We start from the raw sequence: 27,025 nt of genomic DNA, 5'->3' as shown, positions 1-27,025 counted from the left end.
AAATCAGTCAAACACGATTTACCCTTCATAAAACCATGCTGACTCTGATGGTTTGTGTTTTGACTTTCTAAATGTCCTGCAATTACTTCCTTAATAATGGATTCTAACAATTTCCTAACAACAGATGTTAAACTAACTGGTCTATAGTTTCCTACTTTCTGCCTCCCTTCCTTTTTGAATAAGGGCATATATTAGCATTTTTCCAATCCACTGGAACCTTTCCCGCATCCAGGGAATTTTAGAATATTATAACCAATGGATCCACTATCTATGCTGCCACTTCCTTTTAAGACTCTAGGATGTAGGCCATCAGACCTGGGGACTTGTCTGTCTTCAATCCCAATAGTTTGCTCAGTACTTTTTCCCTAGTGATGATGATTGATCTAAGTTCCTCCCTTTCTATAAACTCTGCATTACCTGTTACTATTGGGATGGTACTAGTGTCCTCCACTGTGAAAACTGAGGCAAAATACTGATATGGCGTCTCCGCCATTTCTGTGTTCCCCATTATTAACTCCCCAGTCACATCCTCCAAGGGACCAACATTCACTTTAGCTACTCTCTTCGCTTTATATACTTACAGAAGCTTTTGCTATCCGTTTTTATATTTTGCACCAGTTTTCTTTCATAATTTACCTTTCCTCTTTTTATTTTTTTTTTAGTAGCCCTTTATTTATCTTTAAAAGTTTCCCAATCTTCCAGCTTGCCACTGGCCTTTGCAGTATGGTATGCCTTAGTTTTTGTCTTTGTTATCCTTAACTTCCTTGCTTAGCCATGGATGTTTTTTCCCTCTCTTACAATCTTTCTTCCTCTCTGGAATATATTTTAGTTGCATCACACGAATTATGAACGTTAACAAGACATAACTGTAATAAAAATCACATCAGTGATGCTAAATTGTTGCTTTTATTTATAATTTAATATGAAAGAGATTAACAACTCAACAACTGAAATCTTTGAGTTTCCATTTCACACCCAAACTCAGATCAATATTACTATAGCGTGAATGTACTGTATATACAGTGTAAATTATAGTTCCCTAAATTTTGCTGAGAAAATATTTTTAAAATTGCAGTTACTATAGTACCAACTATGTAGTGCCATGTGCTTTCACCTCTTGCTATCATTATCCCTTCACTGGCATCATTCTACATATACTCTGCTCAATGTGCCTGTCGCTAAACAGAAAAAGGATTTGATGTTTTGAAGATTTTTTGTTTGAAACAAGTAACTCATAAGACAATGAATTAAAAAAATGGTCAGGTCAGTGTTACAAGCAGTGATTTATATTTTGGGTCTTCTGCTGTTACCATAAACCACTTAAATTTTCCTCTTGTGGCTAGTGATTACATCGGAAATTCTCAATTGAATGATTGCCTTGTAATTGAATGGCAACTACTTATTAACGCTGTGTATCTCTTGTCAAATAACAAGTTACTTTTCCTGCCACAGCAAAACTCTAATGTAAAAAGGATTCTAATTGCCCTATGAATTTCATCTTTCACATGGTAACATGGTGGGTTTGAAATTGCAAGATAAAACAGGATATGTATTGGGAAACAGCCACATTCATTCCACTTGTGAAAGACATTGGTGGGACTTTGAACTCGAGTTTTATTTACTTATGCTCAACAGACATAGGTGTAGTTGTTATCTCAGGATAAGTACTTGGATTGGTGTTGTAATAACTAGCTGCTTTTTATTTCCAGACCTTCTGGAATATTTCATCAAGGAATAACAAAAGCAATAGAAGAGAAGACATTGGAGCATAACTGCTACAATGTTCCCATCAGGGGGGCCCTCTAGTGTTCAACTAACAATATGCCAGTGCCATCAATAGTAAATAAAGGTTCATTTTAAGGGCTGAAGAACAATTCCCGTCAAGTGGTAAATGTGTCACTTGTGAATGTTTCATACTGATCCCGATGAGAGCTAACAGTGCTGCAGGAAAATAACATTTCCTTATTTGCACATGTTAATTGCATCATGCGTCTCTTACTTAAGTATAGTGTGACTTAGGTGCAAATAGAGATCCTCCTGCATCTCTCCTGCAAAACTTTAATTTACCCTCAGATGAGTCTTCCCATACTTTAAATTGACAATATGGTCTTGCTGATTACGCCTTCTTTAAAGAAGTAGGACTAATTACTAGTGAGTTATGTGTTGGAACTATAAAAATGAACTTTATTTGCAATCCATTAACGCCATTAGGGAATGAGCTGGGTTTCAATCAGTGAGCCCTGCTTTTAATTGGTGTGACATTTGGATAGAAGCTTCTGTTTGAGTTGATAATATTTGAAGTATTATTGAAGCAAACAATTGCTAAATATGGGTCTGGCTGATTTTACAGTAAAATTCATTCTTCAACAACAGCAACTTGCATTTAACATCCCAAGGTACTTCACAGGAGCAAGAGCAAACAATATTTGACTGGAATTCACATAAAGAGATATTAGAAGAGATGACCAACAGCTTGGTCAAAGAGATAGATTATAAGGGGTGTCTTAAAGGATGAGAGTGAGGTAGAGAGGTGGAGATGTTGAGGGAGGGAATTCCAGGGTTTAGGGTCGAGGCAGCTGAAAGCATGGCTGCTAATGGTGGAGTGACAAAAATAGAGAATGTGTAAGAGGCCAGAATTGGAGGAGAGCAGAGATCTGAGAAGGTTGTGGGGCTGGAGGAGATTACAGAGCTAGGCAGATTACAGAGATAGGAAGGGGTGAGGGCATGGAGAGATTTGAAAACAAGGATGAGAACTTTAAAATTGAGGCGTTGCCGGACTGGGAGGCAATGTAGGCAGCAAGCACAGGGATGATGGGTAAACTAGATTTGGTGCAAGTTAAAATACAAGCAGCAGAGTTTGGATAACCTTAAGTTTGTGGACTGCAGAAAGTGAGAGGCCAACGAAGAGTCAATTGGAATAGTGAAGTCTAGAGGCATGGATGAGGGATTCAGCAGAGGCTGAAGCAGTCGATGTTATAGAGGTGGAAGTAGCTGGTCTTGGTGATATCACAGATGCAGTTGGAAGCTTATTTTGGCATCAAATATGAGCCCAAGATTGTGAACAGTCTGGTTCAGCCTCAGACAGTTGCTAGGGAGAGGGATGGAGTCAGTTTGTGGCAGGCATTGAAGACAATGGCTTTGGTATTCCCAATATTTAGTTGACGGAAATTTCTATTCATCCAGTGCTGGATGTCGGACAAGCAGGATGATAATTTAGACACAGTGCGGGGGTCAAGAGAGGTGGTGGTGAGGTCGAGGTGGGTGTCGTCAGCGTATATGTGGAATCTAAACTTCATGTTCAGCCAGAACGGCCAAAGAAAAAATAGTGGATGTAGTGAAACAAAGGAGACTTGGGATAAAGACTTCTTTTGTACTATATATGTAACAAAATTGTAAATCTGTTTATGAAGAACACATTTAAAACAGAAGAAGGGTCTCTGACCTGAAACGTTAACTCTGCTTCTCTCTGCACAGATGCTGCCAGACCTGCTGATTATTTCCAGCATTTCTTGTTTTTTTTATCAGATTTCCAGCATCTGCAGTACTTTGCTCTTGTTTTACATTTATAATCTTATTGTGCACAGTGGACAGAAAAAGAGAAAATTGGAAAGAAAAAAAATCAAAAAAGAACAGCACCATGGAAGTAGGATGTAGGATTTAGATTCTGGCCTGTAATTGCATGGCAAAAGTGCAGTTTAGCCACAGTACTATCATGTGAGTCGACAAGTGGAAGTGAGGTAAAAAGTGGAGGCTGGGCAGCTGCCCACAAAGAGGTAGCATACATCAGAAAATAAGTAATTGCATGTCACTCTTGTTTACTTGCTGAATAAAATGAATGGACAGAATTTGCTGACAAGGTAACAATGACACAATGGGCTGAATCTTATGAGCGTGCCGCAAATCGCAGCAGCACACTCTGATCTCGGTGGTCTTCGAACACGGATGCGCCGTCGCTGAGCCTCCACGATATTTCACGCGGGGGCTAATTTAAATGGAGTGGGCAGAGCAGCCTCCCCCGATGACGTAGAGAGGGCGGCCGCTCCATTCCCGGCAACAGCGTCTGGCGCCACCATGCGGGGTGCCGGCGCCATTTTTAAAGGGCTTCAAGCCCTTACCAGCAATTTTAATTCTTAAAGTGACCATTACCTTTGATTTATATAAAAACATTTACACGCAGATCAAAGCCCTTCTTCCACATAAACCAGTCATAAACCAATAAATTTATTTCCCTCTCTTCCCCCCGCGCCCCCCCCGCCCGAGAAACCAATTTTGCCGGGCCTGACCTTTCACCCCCAAACTTTATGATCGCTGCCCTTCAATCCCTTCCCACCATCCACCCAGCTAATGGAGTAAGTTTCCTCTGTTCCCCCCTCCCACCTCCCAACCTGAAAATGAAACTCCCTCTCCCCCCCCCCCCCCCCACCCCTCCCCACCATTGTCTAGCCTTGAATCCCCAATTGGAGAACGGAAAGTGCGGGACTTCTGGCCACCGGCCGAAGTATCGTGTGGGACGGCTGCCCAGCCTAGGTATGTTTATTTACATTTATTTGCATACATTTAGCAATGCCAATGAAGGCTCCGCTGCTTGGCGGCAGCGGCGGAGGGGGGTGCGGGTGGTGGGGCACACCGAGGCCTCGTCGCCTCCGGTAAAATCTGGCGACCCTGCCACGACCCCCAACGCTGGAGGGTTCATAAAATTCAGCCCAATGAATGTACAAATGATACATCAACTTCAGGAGAGGGTAGATGTGAGGTTAAATGTGGACATCTAAAATCCAAGATGCGCTGTTCTGCCATTAGCTTCACAAAAATGGCATCTCGCTGTTAACCTCATCATTGCAATACATTGAATTGCATGAAGTTGTATTTGCAAGATAGATGTGGACTAAACTCAACTAAGGAAGTTAAGTCTCATCCATTTCAGTCTACATATCCTTTTAACGATGTGATAAGTGTTAATACCAAACAACCTCTCTGGCACTGAAAATTAACTATTATAAGTGTGGAGTCTCATTAATTGTTGCAGGCCTTAAAAATGTACAATTCTGATTTTTCAAACATTTTCCTTTCTGTCTTTTTTCTTTCTTAATTGAATTGTTGTTTCCCTCTTTTTCTTTCTGTACCTGATTTGACATTGAATTCACCCAATCTAATTTACACTTCCCTCTCAGTCCTTGAGCCGTTTATTTCACAATTCTTCAATCTGATTGGTTAAGTAGATACACAGCTGCTTGCCCTGTTCCTTCAGATCCCCATTACCCTGTTTCAATCACTGCGACATTATCAGCTCACACTTTCAGCAACTTGGGCAATGGCAAGTCTAACATGGACCATGCTGATAGATTCACTCCTACAGCAAATTATAATCCCTTGTGTTTTGACCTTGGTACACTGAAAATATTACATCACACCACTTAAAGCTGAAAACTTTATGAAGCACTAAAATATGGAGATGTAAGTTGTTAATAGAAAAATAGAAACAGGAATAGGCCAGTTAGCCCCTCAAACCTGTTCCGCCATTCATTGAGATCATGGCTGATCTGCAAACTAATTCCATATACCCACCTTTGCCCCATATTCCTTAATATCTTTGGTTAACAAACATCTATCAATATAAAAACAGGAAATGCTGGAAATACCCAGCAGGTCTGGCAGCATCTGGAGAGAGAAGCAGAGTTGATGTTTCAGGTCAATGACCCTTCATCAGAACTGGCAAAGATTAGAAATGTAATAAGCAAATAAAGCGGGGATGGGGCAAGAGATAACAAAAGTAAAGGTGTTGATAGGACAGGGTCACAGAGAATAACTGACCAGAAGGTCATGGAGCAAAGGCAAACGGTATGTTAATAGTGTGGTGAAAGACAAAGCGTTAGTGCAGAGAGGGTGTTAATGGACAGAAAAATGAACAGCCCTGGTCCAAAGCACAAGCATAAAAAAAAACAGTGAGCAGGCACATGGTAAGAAAAATGAATGATGAAACAAACTAAAATAAAATAAAAAGAAAAAAATAACTGAAAATAGAAAGGGGGGCCCGTCATGCTCTGAAATGATTGAACTTAATGATCAGACCTGCAGGCTGTAGCGTGCCTAATCGATAAATGAGATGCTGTTCCTCGAGCTTGCATTGATGTTCACTGGAACACTGCAGCAAGCCCAGGACAGAGATGTGGGCAAGAGAGCGGTAGGGGGAGTGTTGAAATGGCAAGCAACTGGAAGCTCAGGGTCATGCTTTCGGACTGAGTGGAGGTGTTCTGCAAAGCGGTCACCCAGTCTGCGTTTGGTCAAAGTAGAGGAGACCACATTATGAGCAGCGAATACAGTGTACTAAATTGAAAGAAGTACCAGTAAATTTTTCACCTGAAAGGAGTGTTTGGGGCCTTGGATAGTGAGGAGAGAAGAGGTAAAAGTGCAGGTATTACACCTCCTGCGATTGCACGGGAAGGGGATGAAGTGTTGGGGGGAGTGGAGGAATGGACCAGGGTGTCACACAGGGAACGATCCCTTCGGAATGCGGACAAGAGAAGGGAAGATGCTTTTGGTAGTGACATCACGCTGGAGGTGGCGAAATGGTGGAGAAAGTTCCTTTGGGTATGGAGGCTGGTAGGGTGGAAAGTGAGGACAAGGGGAACCCTGTTGCAGTTCTGGGAGGGAGGGGAAGGGGTGAGGGTGGAGGTGCAGGAAACGGTCCGGACACAGTTGAGGGCCCGGTCAACCACAGTGGGGCAGAATCCTCGGTTGAGGAAAAAGGAAGACATATCAGAAGCGCTGTTCTGGAAGGTCGCATCATCAGAACAGATGCGTTGGAGATGGAGAAACTGGAGAATGGAATGGAGTACTTACAGGAGGCAGGGTGTGAAGAATTGTAGGAGCGGTAGCTGTAGGAGTCAGTAGTCTTATAATGAATATTAGCAGACAGCCTATCCTCAGAGATGGAGACAGGGAGTAGAGGAAGGGAAAGTTTTAAAATTAAAAATTGTTCCAGCCTCAATTGCCATTTGAGGAAGACAGTTCCAAACTTCTACCGCCATTTACGTGAAGCAACGTTTCCAAGGGCTGCATTTTATCAGTGCACCGCGCTCTGTTGTGAAGGCGGCAGCCTTCTGACAAGTAATATCGCGGGGGCTGATTTAAATGGAGGGGGTGGAGCTTCCACCCCCGATACGTAGAGCAGGCAGCCGCCGCATCCCCGGCAATGGCGTCCGGTGCCACCGCACCGCCGCCAGCACCATTTTAAAAGCCCTTCAGTAACATTTAAATTTTTAAAGATCCTGGTCTCTAGGAAATAAAAATAAAATTTTAATTCAACTTTAAATCCTGTCTTCCACCCCCCACAATGGGTAATCTATATATAAATCGTCCTCTCCCCACAGAAAATATTTTTATTTATATCCCGAACTTTCTCCCTAAAATTTTTTCCCTTTGACCCTCAACCCCTTTCCACCATCCCTGCAACCAATAAAAAGTGTTTTCTCTGCTTCCTCCCCACCTCCAGCCCTGATTAATTTTATTCCTCCCCGCTCCCCACCAGTGTCCTGCCTCGGAACTCCAACGGAGTTCTGAAGGCGTGCAAGTCACAGCTGGTGAGCCATAAAATCGGCATGGGATGGCCGCCATCGGCAAGTTAGTTAATTTGAATGTTAATTTTCCTAACTTTAATATTTTAATGAAGGCCCCATCGCTAAGGGGCGGGGGGGCCACACCGAGGCCTCACTGCCATCACTAATATCCAGTGGGGCCTTCTCGGCATTATGGGTCAAGGCGGCCTGCTCCTGCTAGCATTTTACAGGCCTTCCCGCCATGACCCATGGTGTCGAGGGGCTGATAGAATTCAGCCCCTAATTTGACTGCTGAAAAGTCTGTCTCTAATCTTTTGACTATTGAGCATTTTTGCCCCCTAGTCCTTGACACCCCAACCAGCGGAAATTGGGTTGAATTTTATGCTTAGGTGAGTAGTCCTGCCACCAGGTCCTAAAGCTGGACCCGAGGCCACGCTGGCAGGCAGGGGGACCCTGGGTGGCATATTACTGGCAGCGGCCAATTAAGAGGCTGCCACTGAGATTGCCATCCAATTGAGGATGACAGTCCCCTTTGCAGAGCTGCTGGCCCAATCAGAGGGCAGGCAGCACTGCAGCCCCGGCAGCGCCAGTTAGAGGAAGCCATTGCCGAGGCTGAGGGAAGGAGGATGGCTCCACGCTGCGGCACCCTCAAAGACAAAGCAAGCTTTTTTTTCTTACCGTGCTAGGGCCAGGCAGGCAGGACCCGGCAGTCAAGTGGATGCACCTTCCAGTGGCAGTGCCATAGCTGCGGGGATGGCCATTGTTGCTGGGGTGGGGGGGCCCTCTGTGGGCCATGGAGCGGCCATAAAGGAGGAGAACCACCCCACCAGACACCAACTGGGAGGTCACCAGGATTTACCTGATAGTCTTCCCATGCGGCAGCGGCCCCTCTTGATGCTAGTAAAATGCCAGCGGGGGTGGGGTGTGGCACTTAATTGGCAAAATTGTCTCTCCACTGCCACTGAGCTTTCCACCGCTAGTAATATGCCATGGCAGTGGGAAGACACAGGCTCCCCTCCCAATGCCTTCTGATGCCATTTTACTAGCCCTCCCACCTCCCAGACGATCTCCAAAGGACTCGTAAAATCCAGCCCCTTGTTTGTCTCTATCTGTTTCCATTAATACCTTTAAAGCATTTATTAAATCACCCCTTAACCTTTTAAATTCTCGGGAATACAACCCTATTTTGTATTCTCTCTCGCCTGGCCCCAGCTGTTCACAATATATATCAATGATTTAGATGTGGGGACCAAATGTAGTATTTCCAAGTTCATGGAGGACACAAAACTAGGTGGGAATGTATGTTGTGAGGAAGATCCAAAGTGGCTTCAAGGGGATTTGGAAAGACTTAGTGAGTGGGCAAGAGTGTGACAGATGTAATATAATGTGGAAAAATGTGAGGTGATCCACTTTGGTAGGAAGAACAGATGTACAGAGTATTTCTTAAATGGTAAGAGATTAGAAAGTGTAGATGTATAAAGGAACCTGGGTGTCCTTGTCAATAAGTCACTGAAAGCTAACATGCAGGTGCAGCAAGCAATTAGGAAGGCTAATGGTATGTTAGCCATTATTGCAAGAGAATTTGAGTACAGGAGTAGTGAAGTCTTGCTTCAATTGTAGAGAACCTTGGTTAGACCGCACTTGGAGTACTGTGTGCAGTTTTGGTCCCCTTACCTTAGGAAGGATATTATCGCCATAGAGGGAGTGCAATGAAGGTTCACCAGACTTATTCCCGGGATGGCGGGACTGTCCTATGAAGAGAGATTGGGGAAACTGGGCCTGTATTCTCTCGAGTTTTGAAGAATGAGAGGTGATCTCATTGAAACCTAAAAATACTTAAATGCAGGTAAGATGTTTCTGAGTCTCGAACCAGGGAAACCATTTCAAAATAAGGGGGAAGCCACTTAGGACAGAGATGAGGAGAAATTTTTTTACTCGGAGGATTGTGAATCTTTGGAATTCTTTACCCCAGAGCACTGTGGAAGCTCAGTCGTTGACTATGTTTAAAGTAGAGATTGACAGATTTCTAAATACAAATGACATAAGGGGATATGAGGATAGTGTGGGAAAAAGGCATTGAAGTGGATGATCAGCCATGATCATATTGAATGGCAGGCCAGGCTCAATGGACTGAATTGCCTACTCCTATGATACTAAACCTTGGGTTCATTTTTCATTTTGGTAATGGTATACTGCACTCCCTCCAAGACCAATGTATCCTTCCTAAGGTGTGGTGCCCAGAACTGCTCACAGTACTCCAGGTGTGGTCTAACCAGGGCTTTGTCTAGCTTAAGGATAACAGTATAATCTCACACCTCCGCATCTTCCCCAGAGGGGCATCAATGGCTTTTTAAAACAGCAAAGTTAGTGGTTCATTAGTAGAAAGTTATGATGTTGCATTTTATTTAAAAATTACTCCAATGAAAAGACTAATTATATTCCTTTTCTTAATTAAAAAAGGTGGGTTAGCTTTTATATTTTTATTATTACAGAAGTGGTATTACAGCCCTTTTGGAGAGAAAGTTCTTCCTAGTGGAGTAATGGGTCACACGAGGATGCAGTGATTGAATATCCCATAAATAACTGAATGTAACACATACAAAATTGGATAAAGGGACACCAGTAATGTACCAATCCCTGCAGTTTTATTTAACAGGCTGATGACAGAGGAATGTCTATATTTTGGTAGCTCATAATGAACTACTAGGACTCTGGTCGTGGCATAGATTCTTAATTCACTCCAGTACGACACTCCTGGGGCATAATTTGCTTGCAGTTTCTTGTTCCAAGCTGTTGACCAATGATGAACAATCTAGCAAAAAGACAGATGCAGCTTCTGAGGATGAATTAGCTGGAAAATAGCTTGAAAACTATTTATTTGATCAATAAAGAGCAGTGGGGGTTGTTGACCAGGGTCAATAAGCACATTTTGGCAAGATTGACTTTATCCATTGACAAAGAAAAATTATATTCTGGTATAGAATTTTTTTCATGTATTTACAGGACCTGATGTCTAAATATGAGAATTATGTGACTCAAATATTCATTTAGATATTCGCAGCAGATGGACTACGTGTTATAGATAAAATAATGGGTGAATAATTACGAATTCATGGGCACTTCAAATTGCAAATCACTTTAAAGACAACAAAAAATGAATTTAAATCTTCTTTAAGAAGTCAACATTGAATCGTTAGCTCATTATTATGTACACAGAGCATGTTATTCCCTGTAACATGTGAAATAAAAACCTGGTATCATTGTAGTTCGACCGTGTTATAGTATCATTTCAGATTAAATTACGTGATACAGTAATACCTCAGCTCAAGTGATTTTAATTAATTCTGGAAGCCTGCCATCCATTCGTGTCTGCCATGAAGTCACCATTGGTAAGTTAATAAACGCCTAGGAAAAATGGAATAGCTGAGCCCTGAGGAACTCCACCTGTGCATATCAGATTGAATAGGATAGGCTGAGATTTGTTTCAAGGATGAAACATGTTCCGGAGTTGACATGACATTGATAGACTGATCTTCACATTTGCAATTTGTGGCATCATTTTAATATTTTTTTTTATTCATTCACGGGATGTGGGCGTCGCTGGCCAGGCCAGCATTTATTGCCCATCCCTAATTACCCTTTAGAAGGTAGCGGTGAGCTGCCTTCTTGAACCGCTGCAGTTCATGTGGGGTTGGTATACCCATAGTGCTGTTAGGAAGGGAGTTCCAGGATTTTGACCCAGTAACAGTGAAGGAACGGCGAAACAGTTCCAAGTCAGGATGGTGTGTGACTTGGAGGGGAACTTGCAGGTGGTGGTGTTCCCATGCATCTGCTGCCCTTGTCTTTCTAGGTGGTAGAGGTCGCGTGTTTGGAAGGTGCTGTCTAATGAGCCTTGGTGCGTTGCTGCAGTGCATCCTGTAGATGGTACACACTGCTGACACTGTGCATCGGTGGCGGAGCGAGTGAATGCTGGTAGATGGGGTGCCAATCAAGTGGGCTGCTTTGTCCTGGATGGTGTCGAACTTCTTGAGTGTTGTTGGAGCTTCCAGGCAAGTGGAGAGTATTCCATCATACTCCTAACTTGTGCCTTGTAGGTGGTGGACAGGCTTTGGGGAGTCAGGAGATGAGTTACTCACCGCAGGATGCCTCGCCTCTGACCTGCTCTTGTAGCCACGCAATTTATGTGGTTACTCCAGTTCAGTTTTTGGTCAATGGTAGCCCCTAGGATGTTGATAGTGGGGGATTCAGCAATAGTAATGCCATTGAATGTCACGGGGAGATGGTTAGATTCTCTCTTGTTGGAGATGGTCATTGCCTGGCACTTGTGTGGTGCGAATGTTACTTGCCACTTATCAGCCCAAGCCTGGATATTGTCCAAGTCTTGCTGCATTTCTACATGGACTGCTTCAGTATCTGAGGAGTCACAAATGGTGCTGAACATTGTGCAATCATCAGCGAACATCCCCACTTCTGACCTTATGATTGAAGGAAGGTCATTGATGAAGCAGCTGAAGATAGTTGGACCTAGGACATTACCCTGAGGAACTCCTGCAGTGATGTCCTGGAGCTCAGATGATTGACCTCCAACAACCACAACCATCTTCCTTTGTGCTAGGTATGATTCCAGCCAGTGGAGGGTTTTCCCCCGTTCCCATTGACCTCAGTTTTGCTAGGGCTCCTTGATGCCATACTCGGTCAAATGGTGCCTTGATGTCAAGGGCAGTCACTCTCACCTCACCTCACCTCTTGAGTTCAGCTCTTTTGTCCATGTTTGAACCAAGGCTGTAATGAGGCCAGGAGCTGAGTGGCCCTGGTGGAACCCAAACTGAGCGTCACTGAGCAGGTTATTGCTAAGCAAGTGCCGCTTGTTGATGACAGCTTCCATCACATTACTCATGATTGAGAGTAGGCTGATGGGACGGTAATTGGCCGGGTTGGACTTGTCCTGCCTTTTGTGTACAGCACATACCTTGCAATTTTCCACATTGCAGGGTTGATGCCAGTCTTGTAGCTGTACTGGAACAGCTTGGCTAGGGGCACGGCAAGTTCTGGAGCACAGGTCTTCAGTACCATTGCCGGAATATTGTCCGGGCCCATAGCCTTTGCAATATCCAGTGCCTTCAGTTGTTTCTTGATATTACGTGGAGTAAATCGAATTGGCTGAAGTCTGGCATCTGTGATGCTGGGGACTTCAGGAGGAGGCTGAGATGGATCATCAACTAGGCACTTCTGGCTGAAGATTGTTGCAAATGCTTCAGCCTTATCTTTCGCACTGATGTGCTGGGCTCCCCCATCATTGAGGATGGGGATTTTTGTAGAGCCACCTCCACCAGTTAGTTGTTTAATTGTCCACCACCATTCACGGCTGGATGTGGCAGGACTGCAGAGCTTAGATCTGATCCGTTGGTTATGGGATCACTTAGCTCTGTCTATTGCATGCTGCTTACGCAGTTTGGCATGCAGATAGTCCTGTGTTGTAGCTTCACCAGGTTGACACCTCATTTTGAGGTATGTCTGGTGCTGCTCCTGGCATGCCCTCTTGCACTCTTCATTGAACCAGGGTTGGTCTCCTGGCTTGATGATAATGGTAGAGTGGCGGATATGCTGGCCATGAGGTTATAGATTGTGGTTGAGTACAATTCTGCTGTTGCTGATGGCCCACAGCGCCTCATGGATGCCCAGTTTTGCATTGCTAGATCCGTTCTAAATTTATCCCATTTAGCACGGTGGTAGTGCCACACAACATGAAAGAGGGTAGCCACAATGTCAAGGCGGGACTTCGTCTCCACAACGACTGTGCGGTGGTCACTCCTACCAATACTGTCATGGACAGAAGCATCTGCGGCAGGAAGATTGGCAAGGATGAGGTCAAGTATGTTTTCCTCTCTTGTTGGTTCCCTCACCCCCTGCCGCATACCCAGTCTAGCAGATATGACCTTTAGGACTTGGCCAGCTCAGTCAGTAGTGGTTCTACTGAGCCACTCTTGGTGATGGACATTGAAGTCCCCCACCCAGAGTACATTATGTGCCCTTGCCACCCTCTGTGCTTCCTCCAAGTGCTGTTCAACATGGAGGAGTACTGTCTCATCAGCTGAGGGAGGACGGTAGGTGGTAATCAGCAGGAGGTTTCCTTGTCCATGTTTGACCTGATGACATGAGACTTCATGGGTCCAGAGTCGATGTTGAGGACTCCCAGGGCAACTCCCTCCCTACTGTATACCACTGTGCTGCCACCTCTGCTGGGTCTGTCCTGCCGGTGGGACAAGACATACCTGGGGATGGTGATGACAGTGTCTGGGACATTGTCTGTCAGGTATGATTCCGTGAGTATGACTATGTCAGGCTGTTGCTTGACTAGTCTGTGGGACAGCTCTCCCAACTTTGGCACAAGCCCCCAGATGTTAGTAAGGAGGACTTTGCAGGATCGACAGGGCTGGGTTTGCCATTGTCATTTCCGGTGCCTAGGTCGATGCCGGGTGGTCCGTCCGGTTTCATTCCTTTTTCTGAGATGTTTTTCTTTATAGATTCAGGGCATTGCAACATACTTCACTGATATGTAATCTTATATCCAAAATATATGTTTATTTTACTGTAATTCACTGCAGAAAATAAGTCCCTACCAATAATATGCACCAGATAGCTTCAGGGCATTCTTTGCTGCTGGCTTTGTTGTTCATTCCTCTACACCTTTACTACAGACAGCCCATAATCCACTTTCTCTGACATACTGGCAAATCATAATTGAATATTTTTAAAAAGCATTGTTTTTTGACCTTGAGATAGTCTGGAGCAGTTGTTGAGCTCACAAAATGAGAAGTCAGACAGCTGCCAACAGCATTAATAATTAACCGTATGACTTATTTAAACCAGTTACCTCTAGGGAGGATCTCAGCACTGGCTTTAAAGGGTCAGATCAGGTTAGCAGCTAAACATATATCTGTCTTTCAGACCTGTGAGCTAGTAATAGGGGAGAAAACAAAGATCTGTATCGAGTGTTGGTGGTAGACATTTTCTTTATTTAAATGTGATGATTTGAGTTGACTCAGTGTATCAGCAAGTATACTTGGTTGGCTGTAAAGTGCTTGCGGACATGCTGAGGTCGTGAAAAGTGCAAGTCTTTTTCTTTTTATGCCCATTGATTTTCTGAGCCATAAAGACCAGGATGATCCCAGGTTTGATCCTAGGTCTATGTTTAATTAACTGATATAAAACAGACCACAAGTAACAATTCTAGTTTTGAATGCAATACAATGAACCTTGCTGGAAGTCGACCTGTTTGCTTCGCAGCTGGAGAACAGGATAAGGCTGAGCTGCAATGCCCTCTATGGAGCAATAGGCTATCAGCATTCACTGTTGAAACTCACCCAAGAATAATGGCCATTTGGAAGAGGTTCTGTATGGCTGAATCTAGAAACAGTGTCTATACGTACCAGCTATGGAACTCTATCCCAACGTGACCGTCAAGAAGGAAGCAGGAGAAAGAAATGATGTACATTGTCCAACAGAATGAATGAGCCACATGTCCAAAATTAAAAGTTTGATCATGCTACACATGTGGTCTAAATATATGCAACTCACAGCAGGAATTGCAACTAGCAGAGAATTTGTGACTGAGACTAAGTGCAATGCAGGAACAGGTGGATAATATAGCTTTACGACAAGATTCAATTTTCTTACATCCATCAGTGTCGAAAGCAATGCTTTGCTACAAAACTATTTCATTCAGCAGTGCAATGCTGACCTATGTTCAGCCAGGTGAATCTTCAAATCATAACCTGAATAGCTTTTCATTGCACTTTTGCACTTCCTTGATTGTGGCTCAGAAGCACTGGGAGGAATAACTGCACAGACTGTCAATATTTAAAGTGGCTATACATCAGTATCATGGGAACTCCTAGTGAGGAACAGAGGTTCTGATATTGGTTTCTGGAATTTGGAGAGTGTTGGGGCTTTAGACCAATTTCCTAGCAACGTTAGAGAAAATTTTCTTTGAATTGCCAGAGCACTGAACTTAATCACAGATGGCAATTGAAATATGACTCAAAGCTGCTAAGTAGCATTAATGGCATACATCAAGACACTAATAGCATTTAGCAGCAATATAACAGGATATAATTCTGCCTTTTTTTGATTTATCTTGTTGAAGTAAAGGACGTTGAAATTTATCACAGTGTGATAGCATGGTAACTAAAACTATTTCTGTTCATGTTTTGATATAAATCTAATTTCATTTACGTAGGTGACTCATTTCTGTCTGTACAGCATCAAATGGACAACATAAACAAGGTGTTCTCATTTTTTTTTTTGCATGGAGTCAAAGTTATATATTTATACTGGATCATTTTTTGCTGATTATGCTTTTGCTGATTATGCTTCTGCAAAGGCTTTGGGGGGGGGGGGGGTGTCTTTATATGTTATACGCGCCATATAAATTCACATTACTGTTTTCAAAGTAGTAAAGAGGCATAGGGGAAATTTCAGAAATTAGAAGCTAAGTGACTTAAGTAATAGTTGCCAAAGTTGGGGTGTACAAAGCAGAGGATTCACTAGAGGCCTGAGTCAGAGGAATGAGGTGTTGGGGCATGGGAGTTGTATAGGTGGGGCAGGTTACAAAGATAAGGAGGGAAGAAGGCGTGGATGGATTTAAATACAACGAGAATTTTAAATGTTGATGAATTGATGTGTCAGGGGTCATTGTAGGTTATTGAGGACTGATAGTATATGGACAGCAGAGTTTTGAATAAGCTGAAGTTTATAGAAGGTGGAGGTTACAAGGCTGCCCAGGAGAGCACTGAAGTATTGTAATTGTCTAGAGCTGACAAAGACATGAATGAAAGTTTAATTGGCAGGTGGGCTGAGATAAGGGTGGAGGTGGATAATATTGTGAAGCTGTAAGTAGAAAGTCTTTTTAATGGCCAGAATATTAGTTTGGAAGGGATGAAAAAAATGCTGAGATTACAAAGTCTGTTTCAGCCTGATACAATGGCCAAGGATGGAAATGGAATTGGTGCCAAGGATACAGCGATTGTGGGTGGGGGAGCCAAAAATGATTATTTTGATCTTCATAATGTTTAATGTGAACAGTTATTACCAAATGACATGCTTTATTATTAGTTTTCTATTACATTCTCATAGAATAGGATTCCATGAACATTTGCCTAATGGGTACATTTTTAACTATAGAGTTGGTACATAGAATTCATATGCTTCAAAGATTCTACATCTAAAGATATTTGCATTTAGTTATGACTTCATTCTTTTTTTCACCTTTTGTTGTAACCCATATTTGAAAGAGATTCCAGTTTCACTGTACTTTGTTCCCTAAAATAATGTTGAAATTAGTTTTACACTAGGGGAAGGGCATTGCAACATGTTTATCATTTAAAACAATGTATCAGTAAACAAATAATCATGATATGAAATTATGTTGTCTGTCCAGCTAGTTGTCAGATTCTCTCCCTTCGATTTAATGTTGATTAATATGATAGAGAAAAAGTTCAGACGTTTCATTCACAGCAAATTAATTTTTTGCTTATCAGTTTTCCATATCAAATGAATTGTTTCTCACCTCAGAAATTAATTCCTATTTCTTCTCATTTCTGTGACATGATAAATCAAAAGGCATATACGAAGAAGGATAAAAGTATGTGGACAACTCGTTAAATGTAATGTAATGGAAAAAATGAGAAAATGGAAGCTAGTGAGCTGAAGGCATAAAATAAATGATAGGGGATAGGTAGGGGGAAAGTTCGATTCATTTCTAGAGAGACGAATTGTAAAGTTTAATAGAGTGAAGCAAAAGCAGAACAAAATCAAGTACTTTGTGTCAAAAATAATGGGATAGAATATGAAATTGTTTATATGTGTGAATGCAACCTTACTTGAACTCAACGCACTGATGTAAGTAGGTCCTAAGGTCAATAAAACTCATCATGCAAAAGACCACAGAAGTTTCATTTGAACATTTTGTGATTGGGGTGAAAGGTGTTCATTTCGTTTGGAACAAGAAATTGCCATCTTTTAATCTGATGGTAACTAGAAATGCATGTCAAAGCCCAATTCCAATTCTGAGCTTGTTTAAGCTGTGCCAATATTTGGATATGTAAAATATTCCAAGCACTACAATCCAATTTGAATCTCTTGTTAATGTGAAAATATGGCAAGGAACATGTGAAGGGGGATAATAGCTGGCTCATGCCCTTCTGAGCAAAAGGGATATTTTGAACAATTATGGTAATTGTTTTCTGAGCTGACAGCAGCAGCAGCAGAAGATCAGAGTGACTGGTAGTAGGAAATGAGTGTGTTTCTATTTGGTGATTGGTTGCAGTGAAAAAATGAAGGGTGTGTGCCCAAGCCTTTTAGTGCAGTAGGAATTTGTGTCCACTTTGTATGGCAGTTCAGGGTAGATATCATGTATTTTGTTATGGTCTAGAACATAAGAACAGAAGAAAAAGGAGCAGGAGTAGGCCTTTCAGCCCCTTCAGCCTGCTACACCATTCAATAAGATCATGGCTGATCTGATTGTGGCCTTAACTCCACTTTCCTGCTTGCTCCCCATAATCCTTGACTCCCTTGTCAATCAAAAATCTGTCTAACTCAGCCTTGAATATATTCAATTACCCAGCGTCCACTGCTCACTGGGGAAGATAATTCCAAACATGAATGACCCTCAGAGAAGAAATTCCTCCTTATCTCCATCTTAAATGGCAAACCCTTTAATTTGAAACTGTGCCCCCAGTTCTAGATTCCCCCATGAGGGGAAATATTCTGGCGGCATCTACCCTGTCAAGCCCCCTCAGATTATTATATGTTTCAGTAAGATTAATAAGATAAGGGGAGGTGGTGGTGTAGTGGTAATATCACTGGACTAGTAATGCAGAGGCCAAGACTCAGGGACATGGCTTCAAATCTCATAACAGAAGATGGTAAAATTTGAATTCAGCTAATCTAATGGCAACCATGAAACCATGGTTGGGAGGGGGAGTGAAATTATCAGGGCAAGAGGGAGCGGGGAAAACACTTTTTGTTCGCTGTGAGGATGGTGGGAAGGGGTTGAAGGCAACGAGGTTAGGGGGGAGAAGTTCAGGTTGGGAATAACGTTACCTTTGGTGATATAGGCCCAAAAGCAAACATTTGTTGGGGGAGTGGTGGGGGGCTGGCGAGGGAGAGTGGGAAAGGACCTCCATCTTTCATTTAATTTTTTTTAGCACAATTCATATTACTTTACTAATTCATATCTCTTCTAAGGGCTTGAAGCCCTTTAAAAATGGCGCCTGCGCAGTAGCACTGGACGCCGTTGCCGGGGACCGAGTGGCTGCCCTCTACATCAGGGGCTCAGCGCCGGTGCGTCCGCACTGGAAGACTGCCGTGATTTGCAGTGTGCTCATAAAACTTATCCCTCTGTTTCCTGTTAGTTAGCCAGTCCTCTATTCATCCTAATATATCACCCCCAACACCAGGAGCTCTTAAATTGTGCAGTAAACTTTTATGTGACACCTTTTGAAAATCCAAATACACTACATCTACTGGTTTCCCTTTATGCGCCCTGCTTATTCCATCCTCAAAGAACTGTAATAAATTTGTCAAACACTATTTCCCTTAAACAAAATCATATTGACTCTGCCTGATTGTATTGTGATTTTCTAGATAGGAACATTGGAGCAGGTGTAGGCCATTCAGCCCATCAAGCCTGCTCCGCCATTCAATACGATCATGGCTGATCATCCACTTCAATGCCTTTTTCTCACACTAGCCTTATGTCATTTGTATTTAGAAATCTGTCAATCTCTGCTTTAAACATACTCGATGACTGAGCTTCCACAGCCCTCTGGCGTAGAGAATTCCAAAGATTCACAACACTCTGAGTAAAGAAATTTCTCCTCATCTCTGTCCAAAGTGGCTTCCCCCTTGGACAAGTTAACTCTGCTTCTCTCTCCACAGATGCTGCCTGACCTGCTGGATTGATGAAGCACTTTCTGCTTTGCTGCCAGGTTGACAACAGCCCCACTTTTCAGTAGCCAGATAAGTATTTCTTTGACAGTCGTCAGGAAGCAGGTGTTGGGGCGCTTAAAAGAGGGCCCGAGCACCTGCTGCACAACTGTCAAAGGGTTCTTCACTGCGCCGAGTGTCCCTCCTCTCCTCACGTAATATCGGGGGGGAGGCTCGGCGCAGTAATGCTAATGAGCCCCCGCACGTAATATCCCGAGGGCTCTGCGGCGGCCGCTAAATGTGGGCGCTGTGCTGAGTTGAAAGGGCGCCGCCACACAGTGCGGCGCCCGAATAAAATTCAGCCCCTACACTTTCTAATCTCTTACCATTTAAGAAATATGCTCTACATCTGTTCCTTCTACCAAAGTGGATAATCCCACAGCTTTCCACATTATATTCCATCTGCCATATTCTTGCCCACTCACTAAGTCTTTCCAAATCCCCTTGAAGGCTCTTTTCATCTTCCTCACAACACACATTCCCACCAAGTTTTGTGTCATCCGCGAACTTGGAAATACTACACTTCGTCCCCACATCCAAATCATTGATATACATTGTGAACAGCTGGGGCCCAAGCACTGATCCCTGCGGTACTCCACTAGTCACAGCCTGCCAATGCGAGACTGACCCGTTTAGTCCTACTCTCTCTTTTCTACCTGTTAACCAATCCTTAATCCGTGCCAGTATATAATTTTGCTAACCAACCTTCTGTGGGGGACTTGATCACAGGCCTTTTGAAAATTCAAGTACACCACATCCACCAACTCCAACAGGTTCATCAAACATGATTTCCCGTTCATAACTCCATGTTGACTATGCCCAATCAGATCATTATTATCCAAGTGTCCATTTAACACATCCTTTAGAATAGATTCTAGCATTTTCCCAATGACTGATGTAAGGTTAACAGTTCTGTAATTCCCTGTTTTCTCTCTCCCTCCCTTCTTAAATAGTGGGGTGACATTTGTAACCTTCCAATCTGCAGGAACCGCTCCCGAATCGATAGAATTTTGGAAGGTGATCACCAATGCATCCACTATCTCCATAGCTACCTCTTTCAACACTCTGGGATGTAGAATATCAGGTCCTGGGGATTGATCAACCTTCAGCCCTATTATTTTCTCCAATACAACCTTCTTACTAATACTGATTTCCTTTAATTCCTCATTCCCACTTATCCCTAGGATCTCTAATTCTGGGAGATGTCCTGTATCTTCCTAGATCCTTCGTTTAGAGTCATGTTCTGCTACCAGCTGTTTAATAATTAATTCCAGCATTTTTCCAACATAGATGTTAGGCTAACTGGCCTAAAGTAAAGCGTCTGCTGCTATGTCCAGACTGGCCATGAGGGTGTGGGAAAATGGCACACTGACACAGAACACAAAAGTCCGAGTGTTTCAAGCCTGTGTCCTCAGTACCTTGCTCTATGGCAGTGAGGCCTGGACAACGTATGTCAGTCAAGAGCAATGTCTCAACTCATTCCATCTCCGTTGCCTCTGGAGAATCCTTGGCATCAGGTGGAAGGACCGTATCTCCAATGCAGAAGTCCTCGAGGCAGCCAACATCCCCAGCATATACACCCTACTGAGCCAGCGGTACTTGAAATGGCTTGGCCAGGCGAGCCGCATGGAAGATGGCAGGATCCCTAAGGACGCATTGTTACAGCGAGCTTGTCACTGGTATCAGACCCATCGGCCACCCATGTCTCCGCTTTAAAGACGTCTGCAAACGCGACATGAAGTCCTGTGACATTGATCACAAGTCGTGGGAGTCAGTTGCCAGTGATCGCCAGAGTTGGCAGACAGCCATAAAGGCGGGGCTAAAGAGTGGCGAGTCGAAGAGACTTAGCAGTTGGCAGGAGAAAAGACAGAAGTGCAAGGAGAGAGCCAACTGTGTAACAGCCCCAACAACCAATTTTATCTGCAGCACCTGTGGAAGAGTCTGTCACTCTAGAATTGGCCTTTAAAGCCACTCCAGGCGCTGCTCCACAAACCACTGACCATCTCTAGGCGCTTATCCATTGTCTATCGAGACAAGGAGGCCAAAGAATAAGTTTCCAGCTTTCTGTCTCCCTGCTTTCTTGAACAGATGTGTTACATTTGCAGTTTTCCAATCAGCTGGGACCTTTCCAGAACCTAGGGAATTTTGGAAGCTTACCACTAATGCATCCATTATCTCTGCAGCCACTTTCTTTAAGACCCTCGGAAACAGGCCATTAGGTCCAGGGGACTTGTCAGACTTTAGTCCCATTAGTATTCTCATTACTTTTTATCTAGTGATTCTGATTGTTTTAAGTTCCTCCCTTCCTTTTGCCTCCTGACATTCTACTATTCTTGGGATACTTTGTGAAGACAGGTACAAAATACCTGTTCAAACCCTCTGCCATTTCCTTGTTTCCTATTGTTATTTCTCCAGTCTCATCCTCTAAGGGACCAATGCTCACTTTAGCTACTCTTTTTATTTTTATATATTTATAGAAGCTTTTAATGCCTGTTTTTATATTTCTTGTTAGTTTTCTCTCATACTCCAATTTCTCCCTTTTTTTTAGTCATCCTTTGCTGTTTTCTAAAATTCTCCCAATCTTCTGGCCTACCACTCAACTTTGCAGCATTGTATGCCTTTTCTTTCAATTTGATACCACTCTTAACTTCCTTAGTTAGCCACGATGGTGCATCTTTTGGCCAAGTCTTTCTTCCTCAAGGAATATATCTTTGTTGAAAGGTATGAAATATCTCCTTAAATGTCTGTCACTGGTACTCTTACATTTTAACTTATTTTCCCAGTCCACTTTAGCCAACTCTGTCTTCATAGCCTTGTAATTGCCTTTATTTAAGTTTAAGACACTAGTTCTTGACCCACATTTCTCACCCTGAAACTAAATGTGAAATTGGGCGGCACAGTGGCGCAGTGGTTCGCACCGCAGCCTCAAAGCTCCAGCGACCCGGGTTCAGTTCTCGGTACTGCCTGCGCGGAGTTTGCAAGTTTTTCCTGTGACCGTGTGGGTTTCCTCCAGGTGCTCCAGTTTCCTCCCACAGCCAAAGAATTGCAGGTTGATAGGTAAATTGGCCATTGTAAATTGCCCCTAGTATAGGTAGATGGATGTGGTAGGGAATATGGGATTAATGTAGTATTAGTATAATGGGTAGTTGTTGGTCGGCGCAGTCTTGGTGGGCCGAAGGGCCTGTTTCAGTGCTGTATCTCTAAATAAAATAAATAAAATAAAATTCTATCATGTTATGATCACTCTTGCCTAGAAGATCCTTTACTATGAGGTCTTTAATTAATCCTGTGGGAAATGGATTTAATTCTAGGCTGGAGGAGCCTGAGGAGATACTGGGGGAAATTTTAAAGTAGTATCTGCTCCGCCTTATTGGCATACTGCCAGTGGGCAGCCTGCTGCGACTCACCAGTTCTGAGAGGGTGGGATATCAGTCGACTCTTAGGTTGAGCCGGCCAGCAGGTAGAGCTTCGGAGGGATTATAATCTCGGGGATAGACCTTAAATGGGCCAACCAGAGTCTTTTTGGTAGATCCATTTGGAAAATTACAAGTTTCCTGGGCTGGACCGCTGCTCAGACCAATGCCTTAGGAAACTTGAAATTTTCCAGGAGGGACCACCAAATCGGACAAATTGTCTTGAAAATTGCGATTGGCATCCTACAACTGGTGTAGGAGCCTGTTTTGCATATTTAACCCATTTCAGGGGACAGGCTGCTTGCTCAGTGAAAAATAAAATGAACTTCAACCTTTTTGTACCTCCTTATTTTCTCCCTTACTCTTCTGAAGGCGTTGACTTGTGCTCCAGTGTGGTCCCATGCCCTTTTACACCATACCCAATGGTCATTCTCCAAGTACGAGACTAGATAATGATTGCCAGCAAGTTGTTCAAACATGGACATTCCAGCTGAGCTCAATTCTGTATTCATCCAACACACACACAAATACACTATGCAATAGAGGGCTACTCAAGAAAGCAGTCAAGAGAGGGGACATTTCTAAAAAGTATCCAACATTCCTTTATATTACAACAGAAATGTAGGAATGCACAGGACTTTAACAACAATTATTGATAATCTGGCTGGATGGTGTTATGTATCTGAGGATTGTGATTGTCTTACTGCTCTATTATGGCAAAACAATGTAAATATTGAATAAAACATTCCAGAAAATACAAAACAGAACACAGCAAATAGTTATCTCTTCTCAAAAGAAAACCTTCAAGTCTGAAATACACTCAACATTTGTTTTTGACGTTTGCTTTTCCGACTGATTGAAGTGATATTGAATATCATTCTCGTGGTTATTGGAGAATGAAAGCAGGTTTCCGCACTCTCTGGGATAATCTGTAAACATGAACTTGTGCCCTTGTAAATAGATTCCAATTGTAAAACAGTCTGAGGCGTATAGAGAGTATTTTCTTTCCAATAAAGCCACAATAACTAGTCTTGATCATTTGCTTGTTTCCACATCAAAACCTCAATTTTTTTTTAAAACTTTGAAATAACTCTAATGGTAGCAATTTTGGAAGATTAATCTTTCGCTGCAGCTGCCTTTCTCATTGCTGTCAGCACATTGCTGAGTTCTCTTTTCCTCTTGGCATGGGTGTGGGTACCAACTCTCTTTTAGAGACCTTTAGCAATTCCAGTATGATTTATGTTGCTTGAAGCAGCAAACTCACCTGAAATTCAGTGATCGGCTCCTAAATATTTGAGATTCTGTTTCAACCGCTGTTGAACTACAGAATATGATAATTTTTTAAAAACAGCTTTTTGTGGCAAATGTGTAAATTGATAACTTATATGAATGCATCGGGAGCAGAGCCACAAACCTCAATGATCAGGGTCTAGATTTTCGGGCTCCGTCAGGGACAGAACAGAGATGGACATGACCCAAAATACCAGCACCAGCTGGCATGCCTGTTTTCCAATGCCATTTTAGCAGAGGCCGGCAGGGCTATCCACTTCATGTGGTGGGTAGCCGAATAGGCTCGTTAAGAGCCTTGTTCAGTCCAATTAAAGGAGGCAGACAGAAATTTTCCAGGCAGCCTCCAGTTTCCCACATTGGAGGGGACCAGTTTAGGTGCCTGGAGGCAGGCCTAGGAGCCAGCGCTCCAGGCAGACCTAAAGTTTTGAAAAAGTTGGTGAGAGGGTGCCTCCATGTTGAAGCGCCCTCGCTGTTACTTACCTGCCATCACAGCCTGCTGCTCCTCTCAAGCTCGAAGCCCTCTGATTGACTCTCCAGCTTCAAGAGCCTGCCTGCCACCCCTAAATGGACAGGGAACCTATCTCCAGGCCACTTAAGGGGGTGCCTCTGTGAAAATCACAATGAGAGACAGTTTCCCCCTCCCACTCCCCAGGCGTAGAATTCAGGAGTCAGAAACAGCCCCTACTTCTGTTTCCTGTTCCCTTAAGTTATGGCAGCAGTACTGGAAGACCTCATTATTCCTTCATGCACAAAGCCCATAAACCTCAGGATTAATGGTACTGTAAATTCCAACAGTTCTGCTAAACTTTATACTGTAGAGTAGACCACAGCTAACTCCATCCTGGAATACAAAGGCTATCTTAAAGCCATACAAACTACATGTTAAGTGCAGTTCATCTTGAAATGGGATCCATTTTATGTCTACCCATATTGGTTCTGAAGTCCAGTAATTGTATTTACATAACTATGGTCTTCGTTATTCTGCTATGCCAATGGAAGAAAACATTCAGACTTAAGGGCAGATAGAGGAAGTAAATTGTAGATCACTTACACTGTGATTGATTAAAGCACCTATACTTTGTGTGAATCTATCACTTATTAGCAATTGTTGCCTAGGCGGGTACACATATTTGCAAGGATGTCAGCTTCTGATCTTGCAACTTGTATGAGAAACTATCGAGAAAAAAGAAAACAGATGTCTGATGCTGGAGGCTTTGGAAGCCAGACTAAAGCTTTAACTTTTGCTGATATTTGCACCCAGGCTTCAGTATTAATAATACATTTACTGATACCGTACGACACAACACTGAGTCGGGGCTGGGTAGGAAAATATCAGGAGAGCAAATAACCAACGTTTATCTTCACCCTTGCAGATTTAAAATAATTAAAGAAGTGATATGATCTGTTATTATAATTCTTATTATAGGAACTACTGTAATGCGAATGACAGCTTATGATGCAGATGACCCCAATACAGACAACGCAGTTTTGCGCTACAGCATCACTAAACAGACCCCAGAGACGCCATCTCCAAACATGTTCTACATAGACCCAGAGAAAGGAGACATTGTCACGGTGGTGCCACCTGCAATGCTAGACCGTGAGGTGAGTGACAGGTCTATCTTTGATTATTGTGTTCATTTGTTCATTGTTTCACTTTTGAACTGAATTCTGTGGGATGTGCTACAGTTCATTTTAAAGAAATTAAGAGGCTTCTTCTGTGACTATCCTCAAATAGGTTTTTGTGTCATAAAGAAGCAAGCAAAACACTCAGCACAAAGCCCATTCCCATGAAACACTGCAAAATCATAAAACCATAACTGTTAATAACACTGTTTATGTTGGACCATTGTTGTTGTAATGTTGGAAAAAGTTTAATTGTAACATTAATTCAGCATTATAATTTATAATCATCTGGATCTCTAGAGTAACCTCCCATTTGTTTTGTAATATTGATTTTATATATCCTCATACTGCCCTCCTTCAGCCAGGAGGATAGTATGGTGCAGGAAGTTGACTTCTGCATGATGTACATTATTAGAAGGCTGCGTTTGCTAACAACGCAACAACTAGGTGGCACGGTACTAGCACATGCGCAAAATGCAGCCTATTCCACTGAAACGTCAGTGTCGGTGACGTTCAGGCAGCTGCCAGGATTAAAGATGGTGCTGCTTAATTTATTACAGAAAAACAACTTCAACCCATGGCAGCACACAATGGACATGTTCAATACTAGGAAAACGTTGCATTATTGAAAGTCTCATCAGAAGGTGATAGTGGTGCGCACCCTCCGTAATTCAGTAAGGTTTCAATGCCATCCCGCTCTCCGGCTGCCCACTCCTTGCTTCCCTCCCCCCCCCACAACCCCCCCCCCCCACCCCCAATCCCACTCTCCAGCCATTCACTCCCTGCTTCCACCCCTCCCCCACCCCCATCCTGCTCTAGGGCCACTTGCTCCCACCCCCACCATCCGCCTCTCGGTCACTCGCTCCTACATCACCCAGTCACCTCATGCAGCCAACTTGCTTCTTTGGGTGGCGTGGTGGGGACCCATCGAACATTGGATGAGTGGTCAAGAGGAGGGAAGTTTTAGGTTGCCCCTTCAAACCTATTCTTCTTTGACTTGGGAGCCATTTCTTTGATTATGCCTCTGAACTGCTTTGGAAATTTTTTTTCTATTTTAAAAGTGCTATAAAAATGAAAGTTGTTATTGTGATCTACCACTTGAGATCCTATTTCCCATTCCTCATTGTTTCTGTTTTTGGTTCCTATTAAAAC

The 27,025-nt window shown here is 43.1% G+C and overlaps 1 protein-coding gene across 1 annotated transcript in view; it reads left to right on the top strand.

Moving 5' to 3' along the window:
* The window catches only part of cdh13 (cadherin 13, H-cadherin (heart)), a 1,084,899-nt gene that overhangs the window by 740,086 nt on the left and 317,788 nt on the right, over positions 1–27,025 (top strand). The window contains exon 7 of the mRNA XM_068049165.1: positions 25,674–25,852. Coding sequence (XP_067905266.1) covers positions 25,674–25,852 — 179 coding nt within the window. The remainder of the gene's footprint in view (positions 1–25,673; positions 25,853–27,025) is intronic.

Source organism: Heterodontus francisci, chromosome 17, assembly GCF_036365525.1.
Source record: "Heterodontus francisci isolate sHetFra1 chromosome 17, sHetFra1.hap1, whole genome shotgun sequence".
Lineage (NCBI taxonomy): Eukaryota > Metazoa > Chordata > Chondrichthyes > Heterodontiformes > Heterodontidae > Heterodontus > Heterodontus francisci.
This window is presented reverse-complemented; position numbering and strand designations above follow the sequence as displayed.